The 27,135-nt window shown below is 39.8% G+C and overlaps 1 protein-coding gene across 7 annotated transcripts in view; it reads right to left on the bottom strand.

The window, feature by feature from the left end:
- diaph2 (diaphanous-related formin 2) overlaps positions 1-27,135 on the bottom strand; it is an 855,920-nt gene that overhangs the window by 324,863 nt on the left and 503,922 nt on the right. For 5 of the 7 annotated variants that reach the window (XM_078547238.1, XM_078547236.1, XM_078547234.1 and 2 more), the window contains 2 exons: positions 17,928-18,057; positions 17,768-17,836 (listed from right to left, as the gene is read on the bottom strand). In XM_078547238.1, coding sequence (XP_078403364.1) covers positions 17,768-17,836; positions 17,928-18,057 — 199 coding nt within the window. The remainder of the gene's footprint in view (positions 1-17,767; positions 17,837-17,927; positions 18,058-27,135) is intronic. The other 2 variants (XM_078547239.1, XM_078547240.1) reach the window with 1 other exon arrangement.

The raw sequence follows: 27,135 nt of genomic DNA, 5'->3' as shown, positions 1-27,135 counted from the left end.
GTCATTGGGACTTTCAATCTACATACAGACTGGGTAAACCAAATTAGCACCAATGCTGTGGAGGACGAATTCTTGGAAAGTATACAAGATCATTTTCCAGAACAGTATGTTGAGGAACCAACAAGGGAGTGGGCTCTTTTGAATCTAGCAATGCACAATGAGAAAGGGCTTATTAATAATCTCTTAGTAAAGGAGCCTTGAAGGAAGAGTGACCACTCCATAATATAATGGAATTTTACATGAAGTTTGAAAGTGATATAGTTCAATTCAAAACCAAAGTCTTAAATCTAAACAAAGGAAATTACTAAGTTATGAAGGGCAAGATGACTATGGTAGATTAGGAAACTACATTAAGAGGTGTGGTGGCAAACAGGCAACAGCTGGCACCTAAAAAATTAATACATGTTTTGAAATAAATTTACATTCCTTTGAGGTACAAAAACCCATCAGGAAAATGATCAATCTGTGGCTAACAAGAAGTTAAAGATTGTATGGGATCAAAGGAAGAGGCTCATAGTTGTCTAAAAAAAGCAAACCTGAGGATTGAGAACTTTTTCACCTCTTCCTTAAAAGAGGACCAAGGAACTGATAAAGGAAGGGAAAATAGAGTGACATTGAACTAGCGAGAAACATAAAAACGGAGTATAAAAGCTTCTATGGGTATGTACAAAGGAAAAGATTAGCAAAGATAAATGTGGGCCCATTACAGGCAGAGAAAGGAGAATTTATAATGGGGAATAAGGAAATGGCAAAACTAAACAAATACTTTGTGTCTTGCCTCATGGAGGAAGATGCAATTACCCTCCCAGAAAAAACCCCAGAAAATCAAGGAACCAGTGGGAATGAGGAACTGAAAGAAATTAGTATTAGTGAAATAGTAATATGAGAGAAATTAATAGGGCTGAAAGTTGATAAATCCCCTGGACCTGATGATCGCCATCTCAGAGTATTTAAAGAGGTGGCTGAAGAGATAGTGGATGCATTGGTGGTCATCTTCCAAAATTCTATAGATCCTGGAAAGGTTTCTGAAGTTTGGAAGGTAGGAAGTGTAACCCCACTAGTTAAAAAAAAGGGGAGAGAAAATGGGGAACTACAAATCTATTAGCCTGACATCAGTAGTAGGGAAAATTGATAGAATCTATTAGAAAGGGTGTGATAACTGAACACTTAGAAAATAATGGTAAGATTAGGCAGAGTCATCATGGATTTATGAAAGAGAAATCATGTTTAACAAACCTGTTGGGAGTTTTGTGAGGGTGTAACTAGCAGAATAGATAAGATGTAACCTGAGGGTGTGGTGTATTTGGATTTTCAGAAGGCTTTCAATAGGGTCCTACACAAGAGGTCAGTCAACTAAATTTCAGCGTATGGGATTGGTTGGGGGGGGGAGGGGGGGGAATATACTGGCATGGATCGAGGATTGGTTAACGGACAGAAAACAGAATAAACGGATCATTCTCAGGTTGGCAGCTTGTGACGAGTGGGGTACGGCAAGGATCAGTGCTTGGGCCCCAGCTATTCACAATTGTATATCAATGACTTGGATGTGGGGAGCAAATGTAATATTTCCAAGTTTGCTGATGACACAAAGCTAGATTGGAATGTGAGTTATGAGGAGAATGGAAAGAGATTTCACATGGATTTAGACAGGTTAAGTGAGCGGGTAAGAACATGGCAGATGGAATATAACGTGAAAAAACGCAAAGTTATCCACTTCGGTAGGAAAAACAAAAACACAGAGTATTTCTTAAATGGTGAGAGATTGGGAAGTGTTGATGTCTGTTCTTGTTCATGAGTCACTGAAAGCTAGCACAAGGGTGCAGCGAGCAATTAGGAAGGCAAGTGGTATGTTGGCCTTTATTGCAAGAGGATTTGAGTATAGGAGTAAAGATGTTTTGCTGCAATTGTATACAACCTTGGTGAGACTGCACCTGGAGTATTGCATGCAGTTTTGGTCTCCTTACCTCAGGAATGTTATACATGCCAGAGAGGGAGTGCAATGAAGGTTCACCAGACTGATTCCTAGGGTAGCAGGACTGTATGAGGGGAGATTGAAGACACTGGGTCTCTAGTTGAGAAGAATAAGAGGTGATCTCATCGAAGCATGCAAAATTCTTACAGGGCTCAACAAGGTACATGCAGGAAGGGTGCTTCCTGTGGCTGGGAGAACCAGGGGAGATCATCTCAGAATAACGGATAGGCCATTTAGGAATGAAATAAGGAATTTCTTCAGCCAGTGGATGGTAAATCTTTGGAATTCTCTACCCCAGAGGGCTGTGGAGGCTCAGTGATTGAGTATGGTCAAGACAGAGATTGATAGATTTCTAGTTAGTAAAAGACATCAAGGGATATGGTGCTAGTGTGGGAAAATGACATTGAGGTATAAGGTCAACCAAGATCTAATTGAATGGCAGGGCAGGCATGAGGGACTGAATGGACTACCCCTGCTCCCATTTCCTATTTTCCTAATTAACTCACCTCCTGATTCCCTACAGCCTGACCACCCATCTACAATTTACATGTCAGGGCTATGATGGAATATTCCTAACTTGCCAGGATGAGTGCATCTCCAACAAAACTCAGGACAATGCAGCCTTCTTGATTGGTACACATCCACCACCTTGAACATTCACTCCCACCAACAATGGTGCACTGTGGCAGCAGTATGCACCATACACAAGATGCACGGTAGCAAATTGCTCAGCCGCCTTCAACAGCAACTTCCAAACCAACATCCTCTACCATCTAGAAGGACAAGGGCAACAGATGCATAGGAACACGACTACCTGAACACTCCCCTCCAAGCCATACACCATCCTGACTTGGAACTATATTGACATTCCTTCAGTATCACTGGATCAAAAACCTAGAATCCCCTTCTTAACAGCACGGAGGTGAAACTATGCCAGATAGTGGTTCCAGAAGGTGGCTCACTACCACCTTTTCAAAGGCAATTAAGGATGAGCAACAAATGCTGACTTTGCCAGTGGCGCTCACATACCATGAAAAAAATAAAATTAAAGTATTTCAAAATGAAGATGGAGACAATGAGATGGCAGAAGGTCACTTGACCCTTATGCACAATGTCTTTGCTGGGGCATCATCCCTGGTGATTTCCTCCAGGGGATGATAGCTACTACTTGAATGTGTGTAGAGAAAACATTTTTTAAGAAAGCACTGCCCTAAGAACAGAGTTCGGTTGATGGTGAAAGAAAGTGCTCTAAATGGCAATCACAGATAAACAGGTGTGTTCATAAACAGATATGACGATGTGAAATTCAAACGTTTTTATAGGAATATTCACTGGTCGAAAGCCAAACAAACTGGCATATCTCAACTGAAGTTGAAGATCAGAAGCAATTTTTTTCCACAGGCTTGTGGCTATGTGGATTGCTTTCAACAAAAAACATGTATTGCTGGGCTAATTGAGACTAAAACTGAGGGCCATGAGTATTGCATGGAGATGCTTTATGCGGAGGTTCTTCTGGTCGCCGAGTGGGGACAGGGTCCGCTCGCCGACGCTTAAAATGACGCCAGATGACATCGGGCGGAACTACCAACTTCACCCCGCGTCATTTCCATTTTCAGGTCGGCGGGGGCATAGCCGAGTCAGCCTATTGAGGCCGTTAATAAACCAATTTAGGTAATTAACAGGGCTGCCCGTCCAACCTTAGGGTTGGCGGGCAGGCCTGGAGCCCTGGTGAGCTTAAGAAAAAGCATGAAACCTCATCCTCATGAGGTTTCATGAGGATTTTAAATATTTAATGAAGGTTTGAGTAAAAGTGATGGACATGTCCCAACTCATGTGACAGTGTCACGTGGGGACATGTCAGGGAAACTTTTTAAACATTTGTCTTAAAAGTTTTAATTCCGAGGTGATCTCCCTGACGCAGCACTTAGCCTCAGGAGATCAGTGTGCTCTTTCACGCAAAAGAGCGCACTCCTGGCTGAGGGAATCCCCCCCACCGCCTGCACAGGGAGCGCATAGTGCTTCCTGGCGGATGTCACGCTGGGTGGGCCTTAATTGGCCCGCCCACTTAAAATGGCGGCGCGCCCCCGATTGGGAGCGCCGATCGGAGGCGCACTTGCCCACGCCCGCTCCTGCACTCCCCCCACCGAAGTGGGGTGGGTTTTTCCCTATGAAACAAAATTGTTAATAGGTTGAAACAACTAAGTGTCTGATACCTGATGGGAAGGAGACTTGAAATAGTGAGTACCCATTTGAGCACGAATAATAATTTTCAAATAAACATGGATTTTAGGATGCATTGAAATAAAACTACCCTCTGCCTTATGATTATGTATAAATTCATATCACAATATTATGTGATAAGAAATAGGTGTAAAACCACTGGAGAGAGTAGGTTTGTCTGTCGTCAAGACACCAACTGGGCTGAATGGCTTTTTTCTGTGCTGTAAATTTTATTTAACTGTATGTAATTCCACTAATGAATGTAATTCCACTAATGAGCTCTTGGCAAATAGTATCAAAAAATGAATTTTGCTCTGAAACACTAGTTTTGTACCTTGCAACAAATAAAACAATGTCCACAAAAGATAAAATAAGATCAATTCAAAATACAGGGTATATAATATATATGGAAGATATTTGACTTTCAACTAGATTATCTAGCTTTTAGAAAACAATTAAGTCAATTATTCAGTTTGTTAATTTTTATGGCAATTTTCTTTTAAATGCTTCAGTTTCTGAAGAATAAATTTGGTTATGGATGACCTAATTCTGCATAAGAAAAAAAATCATTAAAAACTTATTAGTGGAGGATGGGCTATAAATACTTCCAGGATATGAAAGTTTGAACTCTTTCACAGAGTAATTTCAAATTAGTTTCTCCCTTTTTTTTATTTGATTGATTCAGAATGGATTTTTTGTCTTTTACTAGAAATGTGTTCCACTCTGGTTCATCGGTTTCAATGTTCTTTTACTGCTGACCAAGACTGCTACTCCTGCAGTTCAGTTAATTAACATATCAAATTATATGCCAACAATACATTACTCTAATGAAAATTCAAATGAGTCAAAGCACTGCATAAAAACATGAAATAATAGTGAAGGCACCTAGGCCAAATCCTTAAGGTAAATAAAACCAGCCTAGGAGTTAGAGAATAGCCTACTGATTATAGAATTTGCTTATGTTACAAAATTGTGTGACCAGATGACAAATTCAAAGTAGATGAAAAGCACTCAAAAAGTGAATAGGCTAAAGAAATGATATATGTATTTAGGTGCAGACAAATATTTGTTAGTACCACCTACACTTATCACAGGCAGCAACTAATAATCATTTGCCAAAGAGTCAATTACAAATTCACCGCTTGTAACATATTATGCACACTGGCTATTTTGGGAGGTTCTTTGTGTCTCATTAACTCACTGTACTGTACTTACCGACATGCACTTTTGCTTTGTGGTGACAACTCCAGCAAGGATTCACACTACAAATGTGTCTCTCATGATTTCCTCTATGGTGGAATACTGGCAATTTTTTTGCCATTTTTCTCGGTCAGTATCGAAATCCAGCGGAAGCTAGATCCGACAGCAATCCTTAATTTAGCGACCAGTACAGTTTGCAAGGTTCAAAGCAGTGGAGATTGGTTTTACTGTCCACCACTTATCATGGGTAAATCATATTAACAATAATGCACTCACCGTAAGTTATACAAACTGTACTGTTGACTGTTTGTTTAATCCCTGGTTTGTACGGAGTTAGCTAATCTCAATCACTGCAATAGTCAGTGTACTACAATGGGCCTCAGTGCCTTTGAGCTAGATAGAGATACAGGTGCAGTAAAAATCAGTTACGCATGCTGTTCCTGATCCCTATTCAGTATCCCCCGCTGGAAAGTAAGTGTTTGTGTGTATCTGGTTAAGGACAGAAGCATGTTTGTCAACAGTTGGCAGGTTATGAAAGAAAAGAGAAAAACATTGAAAAAGTAAACTTAAGTAAGGAGTTTTGTCTTTGGAATAGAAACTGCAATTAGGAAAGGCAAAAAAAGTTGTGTCTGAATGTTGATTATTTACAAATAAGATCATAAGAAATAGGAACAGGAGTAGGCCATTCAGCCTGCTCTGCCATTCAATAAGATAATGGCTGATCTGATTGTGGCCTGAACTCCACATAACCCTCGACTCCCTTGTAGATCAAAAATCTGTCTAATTCAACCCTGAATCTATTCAATGACACAGCCTCCATTGCTCTCTGCTCAGACAACTCCAAAGTCTAATAACCCTGTGAGAGAAGAAATTCCTCTTCATCTCTGTTTTAAATGGGAGAGCCCTTATTTTTAAACAGTGCCCCTGAACATCTAACCTGTCAAGCCCCCATTAGACTGTTTCATATGTTTTAATGAGATCACCTCTCATTCTTTTAAATGCCAATGAGTAGAGACCCAACCTACTCAACCTTTCCTCATAAGACACTCCTGTCACCTCAGGAATCAACTTAGTGAATCTTCTCCGAACTGCCTCCAACGCAAGTATATCCTTTCTTAAATAAGGAGACCAAAACTGTGTGCAATATTCGGAGTGCTGTGTCACCAATGACCTTCAGTGGTAACAAGACCTCCCTAGGTTAATACTCCGTCCCGCCTGCAATAAAGGCCAACATTCCATTTGTCTTCTTAATCACTTGCTGTACCTGCATGCAAACATTTTGTGGTTCAGTATAAGGACACCCATATCCCTCTGTACTACAGCATTCTGCAGTCTCTCTCTATTTATTCTGCTTTAACATATGAGGAACGTTTGAGGACGCTGGGTCTATACTCGATGGCGTTTAGAAGGATGAGGGGGGATTTGATTGAAACTTACAGAATACTGAAAGGCCTGGATAGAGTGGACTTGGGGAAGATGTTTCCATTAATAGGAGAGACTAGGACCTGAGGGCACAGCCTCAGAGTAAAGGGAAGACCTTTTAGAACAGAGATGAGAAAAAACTTCTTTAGCCAGAGAGTGATGAATCTATGGAATTCATTGCCACAGAAGGCTGTGGAGGCCAGGTCATTGAGTGTATTTAAGACCGAGATAGATAGGTTCTTGATTGGTAAGGGGATCAAAGGTTACGGGGCGAAGGCAGGAGAATGGGGTTGAGAAACTTATCAGCCATGATTGAATGGTGGAGCAGACTTGATGTGCCGAATGGCCTAATTTCTGCTCCTATGTCTTATGGTCTATGGTCTTTTCTATTCTTCCTACCAAAGTGGACAACCTCACATTTTCCCATATTATACTCCATCAGCCAAATTTTTTCGAACTCAATTAACCTATCAATATCCCTTTGCACACTCTTTGTATCCTCCTCATAACTTGCCTTCCTGCCTACTTTTGTATTGTCAGTAAATTTAGCTAAATACAATCGGACCCTTCATCCAATTCATGAACATAAATAGTAAATAATTGAGACCCCAGCATTGGTCCTGGTGGCACTCCACTAGTTATAGTTTGCCAAGCTAACAAAGACCCATTTTCCCAACTCTCTGTTTCCTGTTATATAGCCAATTCTCTATCCATGCTAATAGATCACCCTCAAAACCATGAGCTCTCATCTTGTGTAGTAAACCTTTGCGGTACCTTATTGAATTCCTTTTGGAAATCCAAATAAACTACATCTACTGGTATCCCTTTATCCACCCCGTTTGTTATATCCACAAAACCATGTTGAGTCTGTTTAATTGTATTATGATTTTCTAAGTGTCCTACTACTACCTCCCCAATAATACATTCTAGCATTTTCCCAATGACAGTTGTTAGACTATCTGGCCAATAGTTTCCTGCTTTCTGTCTCCTTGCTGATGTGCAACAATACAAAAGCAGTCCTTCAAATATGCACCCTGATGAAAACCACTGATCTTTTCAGCTATCTTATCATGCCCAATAACCCAAATTGGAATGTGCTCCTGTTTTGTTTTCCTGAAGCAGAAGTCAGAAAAACCTCAGCAGCCCATCCAGTTACACTGCACAGAATATCAACAAAGTTAATCAAAATCTAATATTGTATTGATTAATAGGGAGAACACAGTATAAACACTTTGTGCAGTATTAGCTACTCTAACTTGAAAATGGTAGTAGATGCAGTTGAGGCCAAGTTTAGGGCAGCAAATTATGAAGAAATTTGTACACAGCTAAACTGCTTATTACTGGAGAAAATACAGGCCTGATTTAAAATGCTGATTGGTTCAGATGATATGAGAAAACAACATTTAAAATTCATAATCTTAACTTCAAACAAGGCAGAGAATGTGTGTGATTACTGAAGTAAGAACATAAAAAATAGGAGCAAGGGAAGACCATACTGCCCCTAGAGGCCTGCTTCACTATTCAATACGATCATGGCTGATCTTTGGCCTCAATTCCACTTTCACGCTGCTCCCATATCCCTCGATTCCCTAACAGACCAAAAATCTGTTTATCCCAGCATTAAATGTATTTAAGGATGGAACATCCACAACCCTCTGGGGTACAGAATTCCAAAGAATCACAACCCTTTGAGTGAAGAAATTTCTTCTCATCTCTGACCTAAATGACCAGCCCATTATCCTGAAACTGTACCCCCATGTTCCAGATACCCCAGCCAGGATAAACAACCTCTCAGTGTCCACCCTGGGTAATCTTGCATATTTCTAGGTTCTCCCACAAGAAGAAACATCCCTTCAACAATCACCCTGTCAAGATCCCTTAGGGTCTTATATGTTTCAATCAAGTCACCTCTTACTCTTCTAAACTCTAGTGGATACAAGCCTAGCCTGCCCAACCTTTCCTCAAAAGGCAACCCGCCCATTCCAGGTGTTAGTCTAGTAAATCTTCTCTAAACTGCTTCCAATACATTTACATCCTTCCTTAGGAAAGGAGAGCAATACTGTACACAGTACTCCAGATGTGGTCTCACCTATGCCCTGTATATTGTCTCCTCCTCACAGCTTACATTCCCATCTTGATCTATATTGTCAGCACACTTAGATGCATTACTCTCTGTCTCTTTGTCTAAGTCATTAATATGGATTTTAAATAACTGAGGCCCCAGCACTGATTCTTGCAGCACCCCACTAATCGCAGCCTGGCAAGTTGAAGATGTCCAGTTTATCCCTATTCTTTGCTTCCTGTCAGTGCAAATATATTATCTCCAATTCCATGAGCCCTTATCTTGTGTATTAACCTTTTACGTGGCACCTTACTGAACGCCTTTTGGAAATACAAATAAAGGACATCTACTATTTTTACCTATTTGTGACATCCTCAAACACTCAAATAAATTTATCAAAAGAAGAAGTGAACATATTTAAAGTAAAACCTTTATAGTCACTAACAGAAGCTGTCACTTGCTTATACAATCAGAACATTTGACTTTTGAGAATTGACTTGCATTGCCCAATCTATAGTTGTATGATGGCATAAGCCAGGGACTATATTAAACTGTTTCATTCTCCAGCTAATGTACATTTATGACTGGATTGGTTTATTTTCAAGAATATTACCTGTCCTCATGTAATAACATAAAAATAATGAGTACTCTGAACAACTCCACCTCAGTGGATCATCTTAAAAAGATTGAATCCTCTGAATGTTAACTTTTTGAGCCTGCTTTTTCTGGGACCTCTTTGTCTTAAGAGCATCTTACGTGAAAGCCAGCATTCCTTTTAGCTGTCAATGTTACATCTTATTCTACACTGTGAGAAACAGAATTTGGATCTACAGGGGAGAGGAAAGGGGGCAAGGCAGGAAATTGGAGTTAAGGCCACAATCAAATCAGCCATGAACTTCTTGAGTGGTGGAGGAGGCTTGAAGGGCCCATATGGTCCAATCCTTCTCCTCTTTCTTGTGTTCTTGAGAGAGATTATCCAATTACTCAGACATGCTTCCAAATGACTTTCTGTCATTTGACGATTTTCATTTAGTAAATTAGATACTCTTTACTTAGGTGTCCTTAATTGATAATTTTCTGAGAATACAACCTGCTTTTAAAACCCAAGTATTAAAAATAACTTCTTTTCAAATCGTGTGGAAAGAAATTGGCCAAGGAATCCTAAATCGTGACAGTGATCTTCAGATGGATTAAAGTAAAGCACATCCTTGATTTTCAAATGAGTCCAAGTTGACGTGTAGCTTCTCCACTGAGATATGGCAGAAAATATATGGGGTTATTAGAAAAAATGCTTGTATTCTTATTTAGAATGGTTCCTTGACACTTTAAATATAGAACATGATGCATTTTAATACCTGTTCAGAATGCAGTATTCAGGGGCTGAAGTGGGAAGAAATGGTACTGGATTCACACTGATCATACAGCTTTGACCTTATTAGAAATACAAATGAAAATTCCATGACATATAGTATCCATCTATGCAGAAGTGTTTTGCATTTTCCATTTCCTTAGGGATGAATTGTTCAATGAACTAGGGAGAGGAACAAATAACTCACTGAATTTTGATTAGGCTGTTTGAGAAAATGAGTATTCATTATTGTAATTGTCTCCATAAAAGCAGAAGATAATATTGCTCCGCAACCATTTAATTAACACTTTAGTTGTTATTGTCTTAGTAAACAGATGTATGTATCATTTGCTAATTTTTTAAAAGGCAAAAAATATTCCATCAAATTTCTAGATAACGTGCTAGAATTTCTAACACAGAAAAATGCAGGACCAGGTTTTAATTTGTTAAAACAAAAATAAAATCTTCTTGCGCACTTTTCCATACTGAAAAATAGGTCCAAGTAAAGTTGCTTTACTTACTTAATGATAAAATTAGCACTGAAATAACCTAGCTCTTTTGCGATGAAGGATGCAATTTTTCATTATTTTCATTGAGGTCCCTGGTCCTCTGAAGACCCCATATGGCAATGCTGTTATTGCAGTTGCACTACGTATGAGCTACAATAAATCACATATTGAACAAGTTCGATTGCCATATAACAGCTTAATGGTATTTTGAGGTGAATGAGTGATTGCCAGCAAATGATGTTGCAATGTCAGTAAGTAATGAATGATTTGATGCCATCTTGAGTATTCCAAAAGGACTGCATATCTGCATGCTAATTCACTGAAACTGGTCTTTTGGAATACTAAATGTCCTTGACATAGCCAGCATTTCTGAACTCTGTGCTGCTCCAAACTAACCTCAATTACTGGATTCTTTCAGAAGTGCAGAACACCAATGTATAATAAATAACAAAAAAAAAATGCTGGAAATACTCAGGTCAGACAGCATCTGTGGAGAGAAGACCATCAAACTGCAAGATTTACTCTGTTTCTGTCTCCACAGATGCTGTCTGACCTGTTGAGCAACTCTAGCATTTTATTTTATCATTCCAGGTTTCTAAGGTCTATAGTATTTTGATGTATATGTTGGTTATGTTTCAGGAGCCAATGTGTCCCTAGCTCACGTTCTTCCTTCTATAGGCTGGCTCAGTCCTCAATTTAGATTGGGTATTGTCTTGGTGACTATCTTATACTGATGGCCTTTAGTTTTGTTCTTCCCCACAGTGGAAAAACTTCAGCTATCCACCAGTCCTCTGGCACTACACCTTCTTCCAATGAATTATTAAAAATCCGCAATGGTACTTCGGCTATTTCTTCTCTATATCCTTTTAAAATCAATTTTGCAGGAAGTGCGTTTTAATCTCTGTATATTTCTGCTGAATCGAGTGTAAAATTAGGCAGGTGTAAAATAGGCAATCGACCTGAATCCGAAATGGCAGGTTAGGTTAAAATTGGGGCTCACGTTCACCAACTTAAGGAAAACATGAAGCTTTTTTAAAAGAAAAACAAACATTCTGGGATTTTTTTCAGTTAGATACTGCACGATACCACAATGCAAGTCAGAAAAATGAGGTGGGGTGCTCCACAGGAAGGAGAGAATGGGGTTTATATAAATATATATATATATGTTAGGCAGACGGGAAGGATATAGTGTCAATGGTCATGCCTTCCCTTATCTACCTACATGAAACTAGTTTATCATGTAGAAAAAAAGTATTCAAAGCCAACCAGAACATGGATGCCACGTTTGAAAGTCAATCTGACATTTTCAATACTGAACAGAGAATCAATCGGAGTTGCAGGATGTAGGATTAATGTCTCAACAATAATGTGCACTGCATAATTTCATTCAAGCAACCAACGAAACAGTGGAGGTATGCAATATTGAAAAAATGAAATACTACTATAAAATGCTAACATTGGAAATATAATTTTAAAAATCTAAAGGTGTACTTCATTGGAAATGTCTTTCACAATATCTATATGATCTGTTTGGTAAGACACTGAGGGATAATGCAGCATGGTTACATTATCTAATTATATTCTTAAAGCAGAAGAGGTTTCTCAAAATCTGTTCTTTAAAGGTAGTGGAAAGTTTAAGGTGAAGATATTTTACTATAATGTTTCCCAAAAGCTATGTAAAAAAATATCAATTTAAAAAAGGCTGTCACATATTGTGCCCCAAATAGGGAACCATCATGATGTAGCAGCTCATTTTCAAGGCTGTTCTGGAGGAGCAACTAAGACAACTCTAGTGTATTGAAAATTGTATTGTGCGTTTTATTTGCTTAAGGCTCCCTTACCTATATACCAGCAGAGGGAGTCTACAAGGAAGATAAAGGAATCCATGTTTAACAGCATGTGCAGTTCTGATTCTGAATGATCCTTAATGAATCTTTTCTGAAAGTACAAATTAAATCACAAACGATGGATAGTTCCAACTGTCTTACAGTAATAGTTACCCAGGAAAAGTTAGAAGAACTAAACCTTCTTCTAACTCCTGGGTAAATGTAGTACTGACTCCCCCAACCTCCCATGGGCTCCCTTCACATCCCCGACCTCCCTATGGGACCCCTTTGACCACCCGCCATGACCAACTGAACCTCTGACTAACCGCTTGACACTCCCCACTGACCACCCGACCAAACCCCACTACTGACCAACCAACCCCCTCACAGACCACCCACATCTCCACCAGGGGTCGGGAGGTCAGTGGGGGTTGGGAGGTCAGTGGGAGTTGGGTGGATGTGTCAAGTAGAGGTCCATGAGGAGTCAGCAGGAGGTGTGGGGGGTGGTCAGTACTATAGTCACCCAGGGGTTACAAGCAGTCTTAATTCTAACTTTTCCTGGGTAACTACAAGACAGTTGGAACCATCTGCAGTTTGCAATTTAAATCATACTTTCAGACGGTTCCAATTCGAGGGCAATTTCCCAATGGAAGTTTGAAACTGAACCGGACTAACCATATAAATACTGTGGCAACGGGAGCAGATCAAAGGCTAGGAATCCTGCAGCGAGTAATTCATCTCCTGACTCCCCAAAACCTGTCCACCATTTAGAAGGCACAAGTCAGAAGTGTGATGGAATGCTCCCCACTTGCCTGGATGAGTGCACACTCAAGAAGTTTGACACCATCTAGTTCAAAGTAGCCCACTTGATTGGCACCATATCAACAAACATTCACTCCCTCCACCGCCAACGCACAGTGGCAGCAGTGTGTGCCATTTACAAAATGCAGGAAATTACCAAGCCTCCTTAGACAACAACTTCCAAACCCATGACCACTGCTATCTAGAAGGACAAGGGTAGCAGACACTTTGGAACACTGCCACCTGGAAGTTCCCCTCCAAGCCACTCAGAATCCTGACTTGGAAATATATCACCGTTCCTTCACTGTCGCTAGGTCAAAATCCTGGAACCCCCTCCCTAACAGCACTGTGGATGTACCTACACCACATGAACTGCAGCGGTTCAAGAAGGCAGCTCACCATCACCTTCTCAAGAGCAATTAGGGATGGGCGATATATGCCTAGCCAGCGATACCCACATCCCATGAATGAATTTTAAAAAATGCCAGGCAAACCTTACTTGGGGACTTCCGAGGGTGGGGATGGGGAGGGGATGGGGAGGGGCTGGTTGCCCAGTGCATCTTTGTCGTAACCCCCCTCCCCCACTAGTTACCACGCCCCGGAGCCCGGAAGTTATGCGCCAGTGTCTCACTAACAGAGTTATGAATTGTTCAAAGAATGCTTCCACTGTGGCAGTGCTTACCCACACTGGACAGAAGGTCCTGCTACTGGCAAACAGTGTAAAGCTTGTGGAAAACTCAACCACTTTGCTCGCGTTTATCATTCTTCAGCAAAATTTAAAAAACTACTAAGACCAATACCACCAGAAGAGTGCCATGTGTGCATACTATAGCAAAAGGGTCAGGACACATAGTTAATGTAGTAGAGGATGACCCTGAATATACTTCTGTGCTCTCTTTCGGACACAGCAACTGCCACAGTGCACTGGCTGCTTAGAAGTAAATGTTCTCATGGATACAGGAGCATCTGTCAATGTCACAGAAGACATTCAACAAACTTCAGGGTTACCCCATTCTCTGCAGACCAGGGAATATGAAAATTTTCCCTCACAACAGTGACAAATCACTAAAGTTCTTGGGATCTTGAAATGCCAGGCTCATTCAAAGGCACTGGAACGAATGCTGTATTCTGTGTCATATCTGGAGAATGTGAAACACCTCTCAGTTTTCACACAGCATCAGATCTGCATATGATTGTAGTCACATACATGATTCCTATGCATACCAAGAACATTACAACATTCTCAAATTGTATGCTGCTTCTCTGGTATTGGCAAACTGAAAGTTGTCACATGCAAATTGCATGTAGACCCTAATGTGCTCCCAGTTACGCATCAACGAATACCATTTCATGCCAGAAAGTAGTCCGATAAGGAACTTCAGTGTGAACCTGACCTTGACATAATTGAGAAAGTTGGGGGTGCCTACCCCTTGCGTTTCATGCATAAAAGTTGTCAAGAAACCCAAGAGTGAAAACCAGATTAAAATCTGCATTGATATGGAGTCACCAAACCAAGCCATAGAATGAGAAAGGCACTTGACACCAATAACTGATGATATCACAGATAAAGTGAATGGTGCTAAACATTGATGAACTTGACCTCAATATAGGATACCATCAATTTGAGCTTGCAGAAGAATCAAGGTATCTTACAATATTCCCCACTCACATCAGACTCTTTCGATACAAGAGGCTCAACTTTGGAGTCAATTCAGCAGCTGAGACACTTCAGTATATGATTCAGCGTGCACCTCAAGGACTTGAAGGCATGCTGAACATCAGTTCTCATTCTCATCTATGGTCACACCAAAAGTGAACTCGAGGCATGCCTACATGTACCCGTACAATATCTTAGTGAAGGTAACCTTATCTTGAAGAAAGACAAGTGCTTGTTCAATGAAAGCAGAATCAAATTCCTTGATCATGTGTTCAGGTGGAGTATCACCTGATCCACGCAAAGCTGAAGCCATTGTAAATGCTGTGGATTCCACAACGTGCAGTAAAGCCAGAATCTGCTAGGACTTATCACATGCTGTAGTCACATCATTCCTGACTTCACTACATTATCTGGCCCCTAAACAATCTGACAAAAGAGATCAAGTTGGAGTGGACTAAATCACACAAACAGACTGTGCGCCAGATCAAACAACAGCTGTCAGTAAGTTGCACATATACCGATTTCAACCCTTAGAAAGCCATCAAGCTAGACATGGATGCAAGCCTGGTTGACTTAGGTGCAGTTCTTGTGCAGAAAGATAAGGAAGGCAACCCATTCTGACGGCAAGTAGATCGCTAATGCCTGTATCGCAATGTTATTTGCAAGCAGAGAGGGAAACACACTCAATCACATGGGGTATGTTACACTTTCATCTCTACATATATAGAAGCGAGTTTGAAGTAATAACCAATCATAGACCACTTGTAAGCTTATCCAACAGTCCACATACCAAACCACCTATTCAAATAGAGCATTGGATACTTAAACTACAAGAGTACAAATTCTGTGTTGAGTATCAGCCAGGCAAGCTCAACTCAGCAGTCTATCCTTCACGACATCCTTTGCTGACAGTCAGTCCTGCTCATTGTGAAGAAAAAATTGCCAGACATCTTAACTACGTAAGTCTAAATGCGGTGTCAAAGATGCTAAAACTAGCTGCCACCAAAGTGGCAATAAAACAAGATGAGGTATTGCAACTTTGTGGAATCACAAAACGGGAAAGGTGTGATCAAGAGAGCATCTACAAACAAAATCGCTCGCACACTACAAGGTCTTCACAACGTTTGAAATGAGCTCTCCATCGCAACCATATCTGGTAGCGTGTTACATAATAACTGCATTGTCATTCCACAATCATAGCACATGATGTTCGCCATGGAATTGTCAAAACTAAACAAGTCCTTAGGGAAAAGGTATGGTTCTCAGACTGCATGGTAGAGCACAAAATCAATCAGTGTTTGCCATGTCAAATCTTCGTGATCATCTCAAGATGTTTAAATTACCTTGAGGACCATGGATTGAAGTTAGCGTTGATTTCACAGATTTTCAACTACAGCAGATTCCCAGTTGTAAAAGTAGTTATGTGTACTTCAATGGAAGCAGTCATCTCAAAGCCTGCCCAAATTTTAGCTTTGCTTGGGGTCCCTCAAAACAGTGAGAAGTGAGAGTGGACCTCATTCAACAGCAATGAGTTCAGTAAATTTGCAAACTATTGAAAATCCACATCCTATTAGTGAAAAGCAAATGGAGAAGTCAAGAGATTTATGCTTACATTGAAAAAAGTGATATGTACAGCTATAGCTGAAAGCAATTTGTCGAAATAAAGGCTGTATCGCTTCACAATTACAGAGCAACTCCTCACTCAACTACTGGTAAGCCTCCAGCTACACTCATCATTGCATATCCCACGTGCACACCTTTTCCTGAGCTACCCCCGCAGATCTAATGATTAACATGCACCTAAACGTGATCGAGAACAGAAGGATTGAATAAGAGTAAATGCAGAGCAAAACTTGAAATTTAGAACTATACCATTAAAGCCAGAAGATAATGTGCTTATGAAATCTGATGCTCATGTTGGAAAGCAAACAACTCCCGATGACATCCAGCTATTTATGACCAACACAAAAGGACCAATGATCACTGATAAGCACGGTTCGCAAATCATCGCACAAATTGCATCATTCTTCAAAGCACTGAAAACACCATTCGTAAGAATTGAACCAGATTCTGACATCGACGTTTCAGATGAAGAACTTGAGTTAAATGAAACTACACCCAAGGTTAAACAATATTCTATCCATAAGAGAAAACGTCCACCATACTTACGTGATTATGTTACGAAGTGAACTATTTTCAGTTGGTGACAAAATTTTTCATCTCATTCTATATGATGGAGTGCGTTGTGAAATTAATACAAAAGTTAGAATATGTAATCGTATTTCTGGTGAAGTTGAATGTTCATTTTATGTTTAAGTTTATTGTTTACACTTTTGGAAACAAACCAGTGAAATATAATGCCTCTGGTTCACTCAAAAGGGGAGGGACATTGTGTATTGAAAACTGCACTGTGCATTTTGTCCACTTACCGTTCCCCTATACAAGCAGACCGAGTCTTGAAGGAGAATAAAGGAATCCATGTTTCAAATGTTTGTGCAGTTCTGATTCTGAATGCTTCTTGCTGAATCTTACAGTTGTTCCTGAGAGCTTCACAGCAGCTAAGTTAACTACATTTTAGAGTAATTCTTCCATTACAATAGACACCACACGGGCTGACTGACTCAGGAGTTGATGTGTGTATGGGAGAACATGCTTCTAGAAACTTATGCAGATGGCATAGTGCATAGCAAGGCTTTCTCAAGTCAGGCAGCTCAAGAATAGCTCAAATTAAAATAAATGGAGATGCCCACCTTTAATCATGTCAACAGAGTAGGCCTTAAGGAAAGGGACTTGACTCACCATTGAGCAGGAATCAAAGTCTTTAAATAAAAATAGAATTTAAAATCCTTTGAAAAAAAACTAATCCCACCCTCCTGATTATCATATCATCACATCTGATCATAGACATACCTTTGCTTGCACTTTCTATGTGGCTAATTTCATCTGTGAATTTCAGGATTTCTGGATATTTCTCTTCGGTAATCTCTGCTAAAAAGTGCATCAATGTTGCCTTCTGGTCGATTGACTTGGTGTCCTTAAGCTGTGCAAGAAAAAGTAAAGATGTTTAGAAAGTAAGAGAGATTTTGTTATTTTCACATTTATACTGAATTTCTTACCCTATATTTATGATTTTTTTTCTCCCCTTGTCAATACCTCATTTTTGACAGTTTTGGCAGACAATATATTCCTTGGCCTGCCAATGCAACTCCTCAGCATCTGTGTGGACAGCATGAAGTGACTCACTCTCTGATTTCATTTCCTATGGAAAAACACCAGCGACTACTCTGCATCACCTTCAAGAAGTATAACTGAGTTTGGATGCTGACCACACATTGAAACTTACAAGCAACTTGGCAGTTTGTAATCCTAGTGCATTGAAGCACCATCCCATATCAAATAACTATGTTCAATTTACAGCCAATTATGATACATATTATATCAAAACGGCTGCTAAAACTTTCAGCCTAACAGAGATGCATGTTCAGTGTTCCAACTGATGATAATGAAAGGAACGTTCATCATATTAATTTCTTCCTATTTTCTCCCTTTTCCACAAAGAGCTGAAGTATAACTCTATAATCACCTCCAACACCTTTCTCAAGTGGCCATATTTTATCTATGAACTTGTACACTAAGAGGTGCTGAAACAATTGTCATAATACCATCCCAATCCAAACAAAGATCAGGTAACTTAGCTCTGATCAGAAATCAACCATGCGGAGAATTTTCTCCCTGTTGGATGGGCTGGGCGGGAGTGGGCACAGGCGGGCGTGCAGGCGATGGGCACCCGCGATCGGCTGCATGCTGCCATTTTACATGGGCGGGCCAGCATGATGCGCACCCGGAAGCGCTGAGCGCTCCCTGTGCGGGCAGGGGTAGGAGGTTGAGTCGGGGCCCGCATGCGCAGAAATCTCCCTGAGGCACAGAGCTGCCTCAGGGAGATTAGTTTGATAATGAAGAATTGAAATTAAGAAAAAAAAAATTCAGACGTGTTCTCTCACGTGACAGCGTCACATGAGCTGGGACATGTCAATAAATTTTATTAAAAATTTTTATTCAATTTATAAAGCCTTCCTGAAACCTCATCCTGCCCGTGGATGAGGTTTCATGATAAATGCGAAGGCCGCCTGGGCTCTCCACCTGCCCACCAACCTTAAGAGTTGGACAGGCAGCCCAGACAACCAGTTTAATTAGATTATTAACGGCCTTAATAGGCCTTTGACAGTTCGGCAGGCGCGCAGCCGACTTCGGTGCACACCCGTTGAACTGAAGATCGGAATGACACACGGTGACGCGTCATTTTACGCGTTAGCAAGCGGGGCCCGCCCCCGCAAGTCGACCAGAAGATTCAGGCCCATGGGATTTTTCTGGTCTGAGTAGCTCCATTTCACAAGTTACACAGTATTAATTCATTTATCTAACAAAAAGAGCTCTGTCAGCTACATTCATTTTAGCAAACATATATATTCTCTGGGATTAATCTGCAGTATATTTTCAACAAAAAAAGTTACAAAGTAGCATAATGTATTTATTGAGCTCCTCAATACAAATCCACTTGTTTGGAATATCTGTTTAATGACTAATGCTTACATACTAACCATGTGTGCTTGAGAAGCAATGGTTTATTTCTCCATTAGAACTATTTTGATTGACGATATCACAGTGTTCTGAGTTATCATCCAGGCTTTCAGTTCCCTTCTCAGCTGTTCCTCTAAAACACATCTGTCATTACTGTCATTATTCTTCTTGCCCCTGATCAAGCTGTTTTGACAACTTTTCTCTTTCTCTTCCCTTTTATACCACACTTGCCTCTTTCTTATTAATTTTAATTTTTTAATTTGTTTTTTTTAATTATTACTTATTTTTATATACTTATTAATTTGCAAAGTTGCAGCTTCATTGTCAAGTTCTCTTTCATTCCTATTTGTATCCCATTGACTACTTTTTCTTCAAATTGAAACTCATCTTCAGCCACAAGTTCTTTTTCTGACCTACTTTTATTCCCCTACTGAGTTTCTTATTGGTCCCACCTTCTCAGAGAGGCAAACACGATCAGAATTCAACCCACATTGAACTGCTTTGGCAGTATACTCTGTGACCTATATTTAAACACAAATTATGTCCGAATTAATGGAGAAATATAAATTAAAAATGACTAGACCAACTGGAATGGTTATGTTTAGAGAAAATACTAATGCAATATAAGATGTCAGCTGAATAGTTCAATGATCATTTCTAGTTAATTAGCTGTGCATCTGCATGTCGTGTTTTTTGTCAGTAAACCACTAAAGCTCAGTTATTAAGCTTCCATTGCAGTAACTGCTTATAACAATAAGCTGTTATATGCTTAGACATACAAAATGAACTGAATTGTTACAAGGCAAGATAAATGCCAAATTCAAGAAAACTCACCAAAATCACAACCTTCTGTTTTAATAGCTCTACTTTGCCAAAATTCTGCCCATGATAATGTAGTTTCTGACACTACGGTGACATTTACAGAATTGCTGCAGTGCACAAAAAGCCATTCAGCCCATCACATCTGTATCAGATCTCCGAAGGAGCAATTCACTTAGAATCTTTTCCCTGCTTTCTTCCCATAACCATGAACATTCTTCCCTTTCAGATAACAGTCTAATTCCCTTTTGAATGTCTCGATTGAACCTGCCTCCACCACAATCTCAGGCAATGCATTCTAGACCCCAACCACTTGCTGCGTGAAAATGCTTTCTCCTCATGTCGCTTTTGCTTTTCTTTTGTCAACTAGCTTAAATTTGTGCCTGCTGGTTCTTGATCCTTCCATCAATGGCAACAATTTCTCCCTATCTATACTCTGTCCTGACCCCTCATGATTTTGAATACCTCTATCAAATCTCCTTTCAGCCTTCTCTTCACCAAGGAAAACAGTCCTAGCTTCTCCAATCTTTTTTCATAACTGAAGCTCCTCATCCCTGGAAACCTTCTTGTGACTCTTTTCTGTACTCTCTCGATGGCCCTCACATCTTTCCTAAATTGCGGCACCCAGAACTGGTCGCAATACTCCAGCTGAGGCTGAACTAGTGTCTTATACAAATTCAACATAACCTCCTTGCTCTTGTACTCTATGTTCTTATTAATAAAGCCTCAGGTACTGTATACTTTATTAAATACTCTCTTAACCTGTCCTGCTACCTTTAATGACTTATGCACATATACACCCAGGTCCTTCTGCTCCTGAACCCATTTCAGAGTTGTATCCTTTATTTTATATTGTCTCTCCATGTTCTTCCTACAAAAATGAATCACTTCACAGTTCCCCGCACTGGAGTCATCTGCTACTTGACCACCTTCCACCAACTTGTCCATGTCCTTTTCAAGTTCTACACTATTCTCCGCACAGTTCACAATGCTTCCAAGTTTCATCTCACTTGCAAATTTTGAAATTGTGCCCTAAATACCAAGGTCTAGGTCATTAATTTAATCAGGAAGAGCAAGGGTTCCAACACTGGCTCCTGGGGAACTCCACTACAAGCCTTCCTCCAAAACATCCATTAACCACTCCTCTGTTCTATGTCACTCAGTCAATTTTGCAGCCATGTTTCTACTATCCTTTTTATTCCATGAACTATAACTTTCCTCACAAGTCTGTTGTGTGGCACTGTGACAAATGTCTTTTGGAAGTCCATGTAGGTCATATCAACAACATTACTCTTATCAACCTCTCTGTTACCTCTTCTAAAAACTCCAGCAAGTTAGTTAAACATGATTTTCCCTTTAAAAAAACCTGTGCTGGCTTAATTAACCTGCATTTGTCCACGTGATTATTAATTTTGTCCTGAAATATTGTTTCTAGAAGATTCCCCACCACCAAAGTTAAACTGATTGGCTTGCTAGACTTATCTTTATACCCTTCTTTTGAACAAGGATGTAACATTTGCAACTCTCCAGTCTTCAGTCCACCCAAGTATAAGGAAGACTGAAAAATATGGCTACTGCCTCCGCAATTTCCACACTCACTCCCTTCAGTATCCTTGGATGCATCTCATCTGGTCCTGCTGCTTTATCAACTTTAAATATATACAATCTATCTAATACCTCCTTATCAATCTTAAATCCTTCTAGTATTTTAATTACCTCTTCTTTCACTGTGGCCTGAACAGCAGGATCTTCCTTGGTAAAGACAGATGAAAAATATTAATTTAATTTCTCAGCATTTCTCCCTGCCTCCAATCATGAGTTCCCTTTTTGGTCCCTGCTCCTTCTTTTACCACCCTTTTACTATTTATATGCCTGATTGGTTTGCAAGTCGACTTGCCAATCAACACCCTTTCTCGTGTAGTATAAAATGTTATGTGTCTGAAATTTGTCAATCTTGCCTTTGTTCTGATCAGTGCAAGACATGAAGCTTTGGTAACTCTGATAACATGCCTCTCCTTTTAGTAATAAATCTGCTATCCTTGCCTGGTCTGACCTACATGTGACTCCAGACCCTTAGCACTGTGGTTGACTCTTAACTGCTCTCCAGTGCAACAAATACTAACCATACCAGCGACGCCCACATCCCATGAACAATTTAAAAAACACAACTGTCAAAATGAGCCATCTGCTGCCCAGTAAGGGCATGTCAAATTCATGACTTTTAAAATATGAACTTTACTCAATGTGGAATCTTTTGGAATTGACTTTTCTTTTAAATTGGACTTCATGTGCTGCAAAAGGTGACCGCCGAAAAGCATATGACCTGAGCTGTGAGCTCAAAAACTGCCACTCTGTCTCACAAGGACAAAAAGACACATTCCAGACGTCAACTTCTCATCTCCTGAGACAATGCAAAAGACATTCTTGAATTGAATGCGTCTCTCAGAAACAAAGGTGGTGAATGTTTAACCTCACTCTCATCCCTACCCCTTACCCCATCCCATCCCCAAACCAGGTTTGGGCTAATCAACTGAAGCCCAACACTGTATTTGAAAAGGGAACTGTGAGAAGCCACATGGTAAGGCAGCCATTTTGGTCTCCTTTTTTTAGTCTTAAAAAGTCCTTTCTGCAGAAACACAATAGCAGCAGAAAAGGCAGTAACATCTTTGCCTAAAGAACCGGAGACTGCAATATCTCAAGGTCTCAAAGCTTGTCCCTTTTCGGGTCCACCAATACAGCAAACTAACCTCCTGGTAATGAGACTACATGGAACTAATTTCTGGACCTGCAGTAAGTCCATTCTTTGAAGGAATCCTGAAAAGCACTTTGGAACGTGACACTGGTTGTTGAACTTACCTAAACCGGACTTGAGGAATGAAGACATCTTTTTCATCAAGCCTGCAACATATGTTTCCCAGAACAGGATAATGACGTGAATTATGAACTTTTCCTTTTGTTTATAACTTATAAAAGTGCACTATTTCAACTATACTTTCCTTGAGTATGTTTGCCTGTGTGACTGTGTAAGTGCCATAGCATTAGATTTCAGGGTGAGCACATGAATAAACAATCCTCTTTATTTAAACCCTTAAAAAGCTTGCTGCTGGTTATCTAAATTGTCCACACATTCAGGAGTTAAGAAACACACACATCTTCCTTTCAAAAGCTTACTGAATATGGACTGTAGGGGAGGGAATAGAGATTTTATAGCAGATCTTTTCATAACTGCTCTGATCACTTTTCTTTACCTCCGCCATGGAAGGTGGGTGGAGGTAATGTCTTCGCCCCTGCTTTTAGCTTGTTTCTCTATAAACAATATATCTTGAAAACTAATGGATGGAGTTCAATGAAATTTGGTACACAGATAGGGTATGGCCCGAGAAGGAACTGATAAGTTTTTGATGAAGATGGGGAGGCGATGGCATAGTGGTATTGTCGCTAGACTAGTAATCCAGAGATTTGTCACAGCTGTCAAAATGTGAGCAGAGTTTTCAGAGCAAATTGTTGGATGTGAATTGACCTGAAGCCTCTTCAGTGGGATGGAAGCTCTTAACAAAAAGATGCTTTTTTTCCAGCCATGTAGTTAAAGAGCATTAACCTGGCAGGGAAAAGCTTCAAGGAAGAGCTTGTAATTTTAAGTACTTTGAGTTGACACAGCATGACGGTGGTACATGCTATATTGAGCACCCTCTTCACTTGTCTAGTTACTGTTACCTTCTGTTTATTGTGAACATTAAGATTTTCAATCCAGCTATTAGCTATTAGCTCCATAACATTACATATTCTTTAAACATTTTTCATACGTAACTGTATCAAATGCCCTCTGAAAATCCAAATAAATTTCAGGACAGATTTTATGAATTTGTACTCTTGCTACAGAGCTTTGCAAATTGAGAGTCTCTTTGAGGAATTGGGTTGAAGAAGCTAGAAAGTCCTACAGAGTTTGTCATTCATTAAATGAAGGATGGAAAATACGGCGTGGTTCATGACCGTCACACCTACTGTTCCAAAACAAATCTTGCTGTGTGAAGATCAGCATCAGAGTAGGGAATTTGTAAAATATATCCCCCATCTGCACAGGATAGCCCTCCTAAACTACTTTCAGAGCCTTATCAAGTGAGATGTGATCATATTCATATATGGTTTCCATCATCATTACATAATATATACTCATCCATGTGTGCTTTATGTTTTCGTAATATCAGCTATTGCAGCATGGTTAAAAAAATTCCATCACACTACAATATGGATAGTTGAGTAGCTTAATACTTACATATGACATTATCTGTTTTTTAGCAGAGGTAAAAATAGGCAGATAAAAGATCCACGTCAGCCATCGGCTAATATTATCAAGTTATTTGGTTCAAAAAAGTTTATTGATAAAGAAAAAATAATCCATTGCAACAGTCAAGAAGCAAGTTTTTTTTTACTAATAATAGATCACTACTATCTGCAGAATACACTATTATAGTTCTGTTTTGTCTGTCATGAAATCCATTGATCTTTGTTTTATAGGAACTAAAATTAGAAATTTGTGGAGATTGTAACATTTAAGGTACAGGATGTTCCAATGCTTGTTACATTGGTTCCTGCCTAGTAATGAGGGTGGGACCCTCTGGGAGTGTTTTGATAGGTTACCAGATCAGTTCAAGGGTCAGTGAACAACTCTTCTTGAGGCAGTCAATTTGAGGCAGTCTGCCAGCCAAGAAGTGTCACAGACAAAAAGGGCAGAAACAGGTCCCAGTTAAGTTAAATAACTGCAAGGAGCAGACTTTAAGTAAAGAGGGTCGTTGGGGCAAAGGTACTTTTTTGAAGCAGTGGCCATAGATCTGAAAGCGTGCTTATAAGCTAGTATTGAGTGTACTCAGGAATTCAGTGAGAAGGAATCTCGGAAGGTAAGATTGAAACCCTGTGAGGTGGGCCATTGTTAAAGCCGTCTGAGTAGGAGCAAATTTTGGAGAGAGTTACAATGAGAGATCTTTGAAGGTGAAGCTGGAAATCCCTCCTGAGACAGAGTTTCAACAAGATTGACTTTGGTGTTTACTGACGTCTGGGTGGGTTCTTGAGAAATCCATGGACACTGTCTTGGTTGCCTATGTCGTTTACTCTGTAGCGTGGTGTGTTGGACCACAGTTCGTCTGTTAATTCACATGTACCTCATACTTAACCTGAATGTTAGAGTATAAGATACATATTGTAAATTGTTTTATCTTTCTGAACTTGTATAGTAAAGTTTGCTTTTGTTTTCTCAAAACATGTGGAATCTTGTGGCTTTATTCCAAAAGCAGGTGTCTTGAATTTCAACCTTTATCTACTTTAAACAAAACGTTATTGGAACCAAACCAGATCCCTCGCATCCTGGGGTCTAGCCAAGGATCATAGCACATCACATAATGGTCCATATCCTTAGAATATATGTGCCACATTTGAAGTACGTTGTTGGTCCTGAACTGATGTCCTCTTTTGATTGTTGGGGAAGGGTGACATATTTCTCCTGCCTGAATTGTTTAGGGATGTCAGTACACAGCTCTCCCTCATGCACCACCCCATCTTGAAAAATAAATTGGGGATTTAATAGACCCTTTCATTCTCAATTACAGAGGTGGTTTGTTTAAACACAAAGTTTTTTCAGCTATTAATTACAATTTCTCTGGAATGAATGGTTTCACTTATGTGAAGCAGGTATGATACAGGGTACATCATGACTATTCCAGTTAGCTAGCCTAAGTGTATATGCTTATAAATATCGCTTGAAGCTAGAGAACTCAAAGGCCAGTCCACTGCCTGCGTGCACTAAGACGCCCTAGGATGTCTAAAAGCCATCTCCCTCAAGCCACACAGATCAGCACAAATGTGACAGGCTAACTGATTTATCAGGCATATATTTGCCTGAAACAATCTGGCATCACACTATCTGAATGCCTGTTATGTGTCGGCCAGCGGAGTGATCTTTTTCTGAGTTCCTTCAATATTATTTTACCAACTGAAAAAAAGTGAAGACAGGACTTAATAGGGAAAGAAACACAAAATTCCACTCGGTTTTTCTTTTGGTCTCTGAAGTAAACCTAAAAGGAGGTGCAACCTAGTTAATATGGTTTAATCCGCTTGAGGCTTAGACGATTTCCTCCAATCCAAATGGTGGTGGCAAGCACAACGAAAGAGTATAATATGTAAAATACATTCTTACATATTGTCACAAAAATGCAGCATTTATGTTCCAGGATTGAAAACATGGAAAAGTGTAATTTTAAAAAAAGACATGAAATGACAACTTTTAAATTAGCATTGGCAATAATTGCAAAATAACAAAATCAATACTGAACAAAATAATAAACTAGATGGTGCAACAAAAATTGGAGAAACACACAACTTATTTTAAAAATGGTATTTTTTTGTATTGAGGTTAAATATTTAATTTCAAAGCTCTCAAGTCACTGTTAGGAACTAGAGATAGTTTCAGTAAGTTATATTTGTATTTGTAGGTGTTAGGAATGAGTTTTAGCTTTAAGTTTGATTTAATTTGTATTTCTGTATTTGTGTGTTAAGAAAGGGGAAAACTTGAGTTTTGGTTTCGCTTTGAAAGATGCCTGCATTTTAATGAGGTGTTATGGCTCTTGAAGGGAAATTAAAACAAACACAAGGTAGGAAAAAAACTGTGCTGTTGCCTAGCAACAGGTGCCCAAAGAGAGGGACTCACAGACACAGAGGGCTGAATTCTCCG

The sequence above is a fragment of the Cetorhinus maximus genome, chromosome 8 (genome assembly GCF_964194155.1).
Source record: "Cetorhinus maximus chromosome 8, sCetMax3.hap1.1, whole genome shotgun sequence".
NCBI classification, from domain to species: domain Eukaryota; kingdom Metazoa; phylum Chordata; class Chondrichthyes; order Lamniformes; family Cetorhinidae; genus Cetorhinus; species Cetorhinus maximus.
This window is presented reverse-complemented; position numbering and strand designations above follow the sequence as displayed.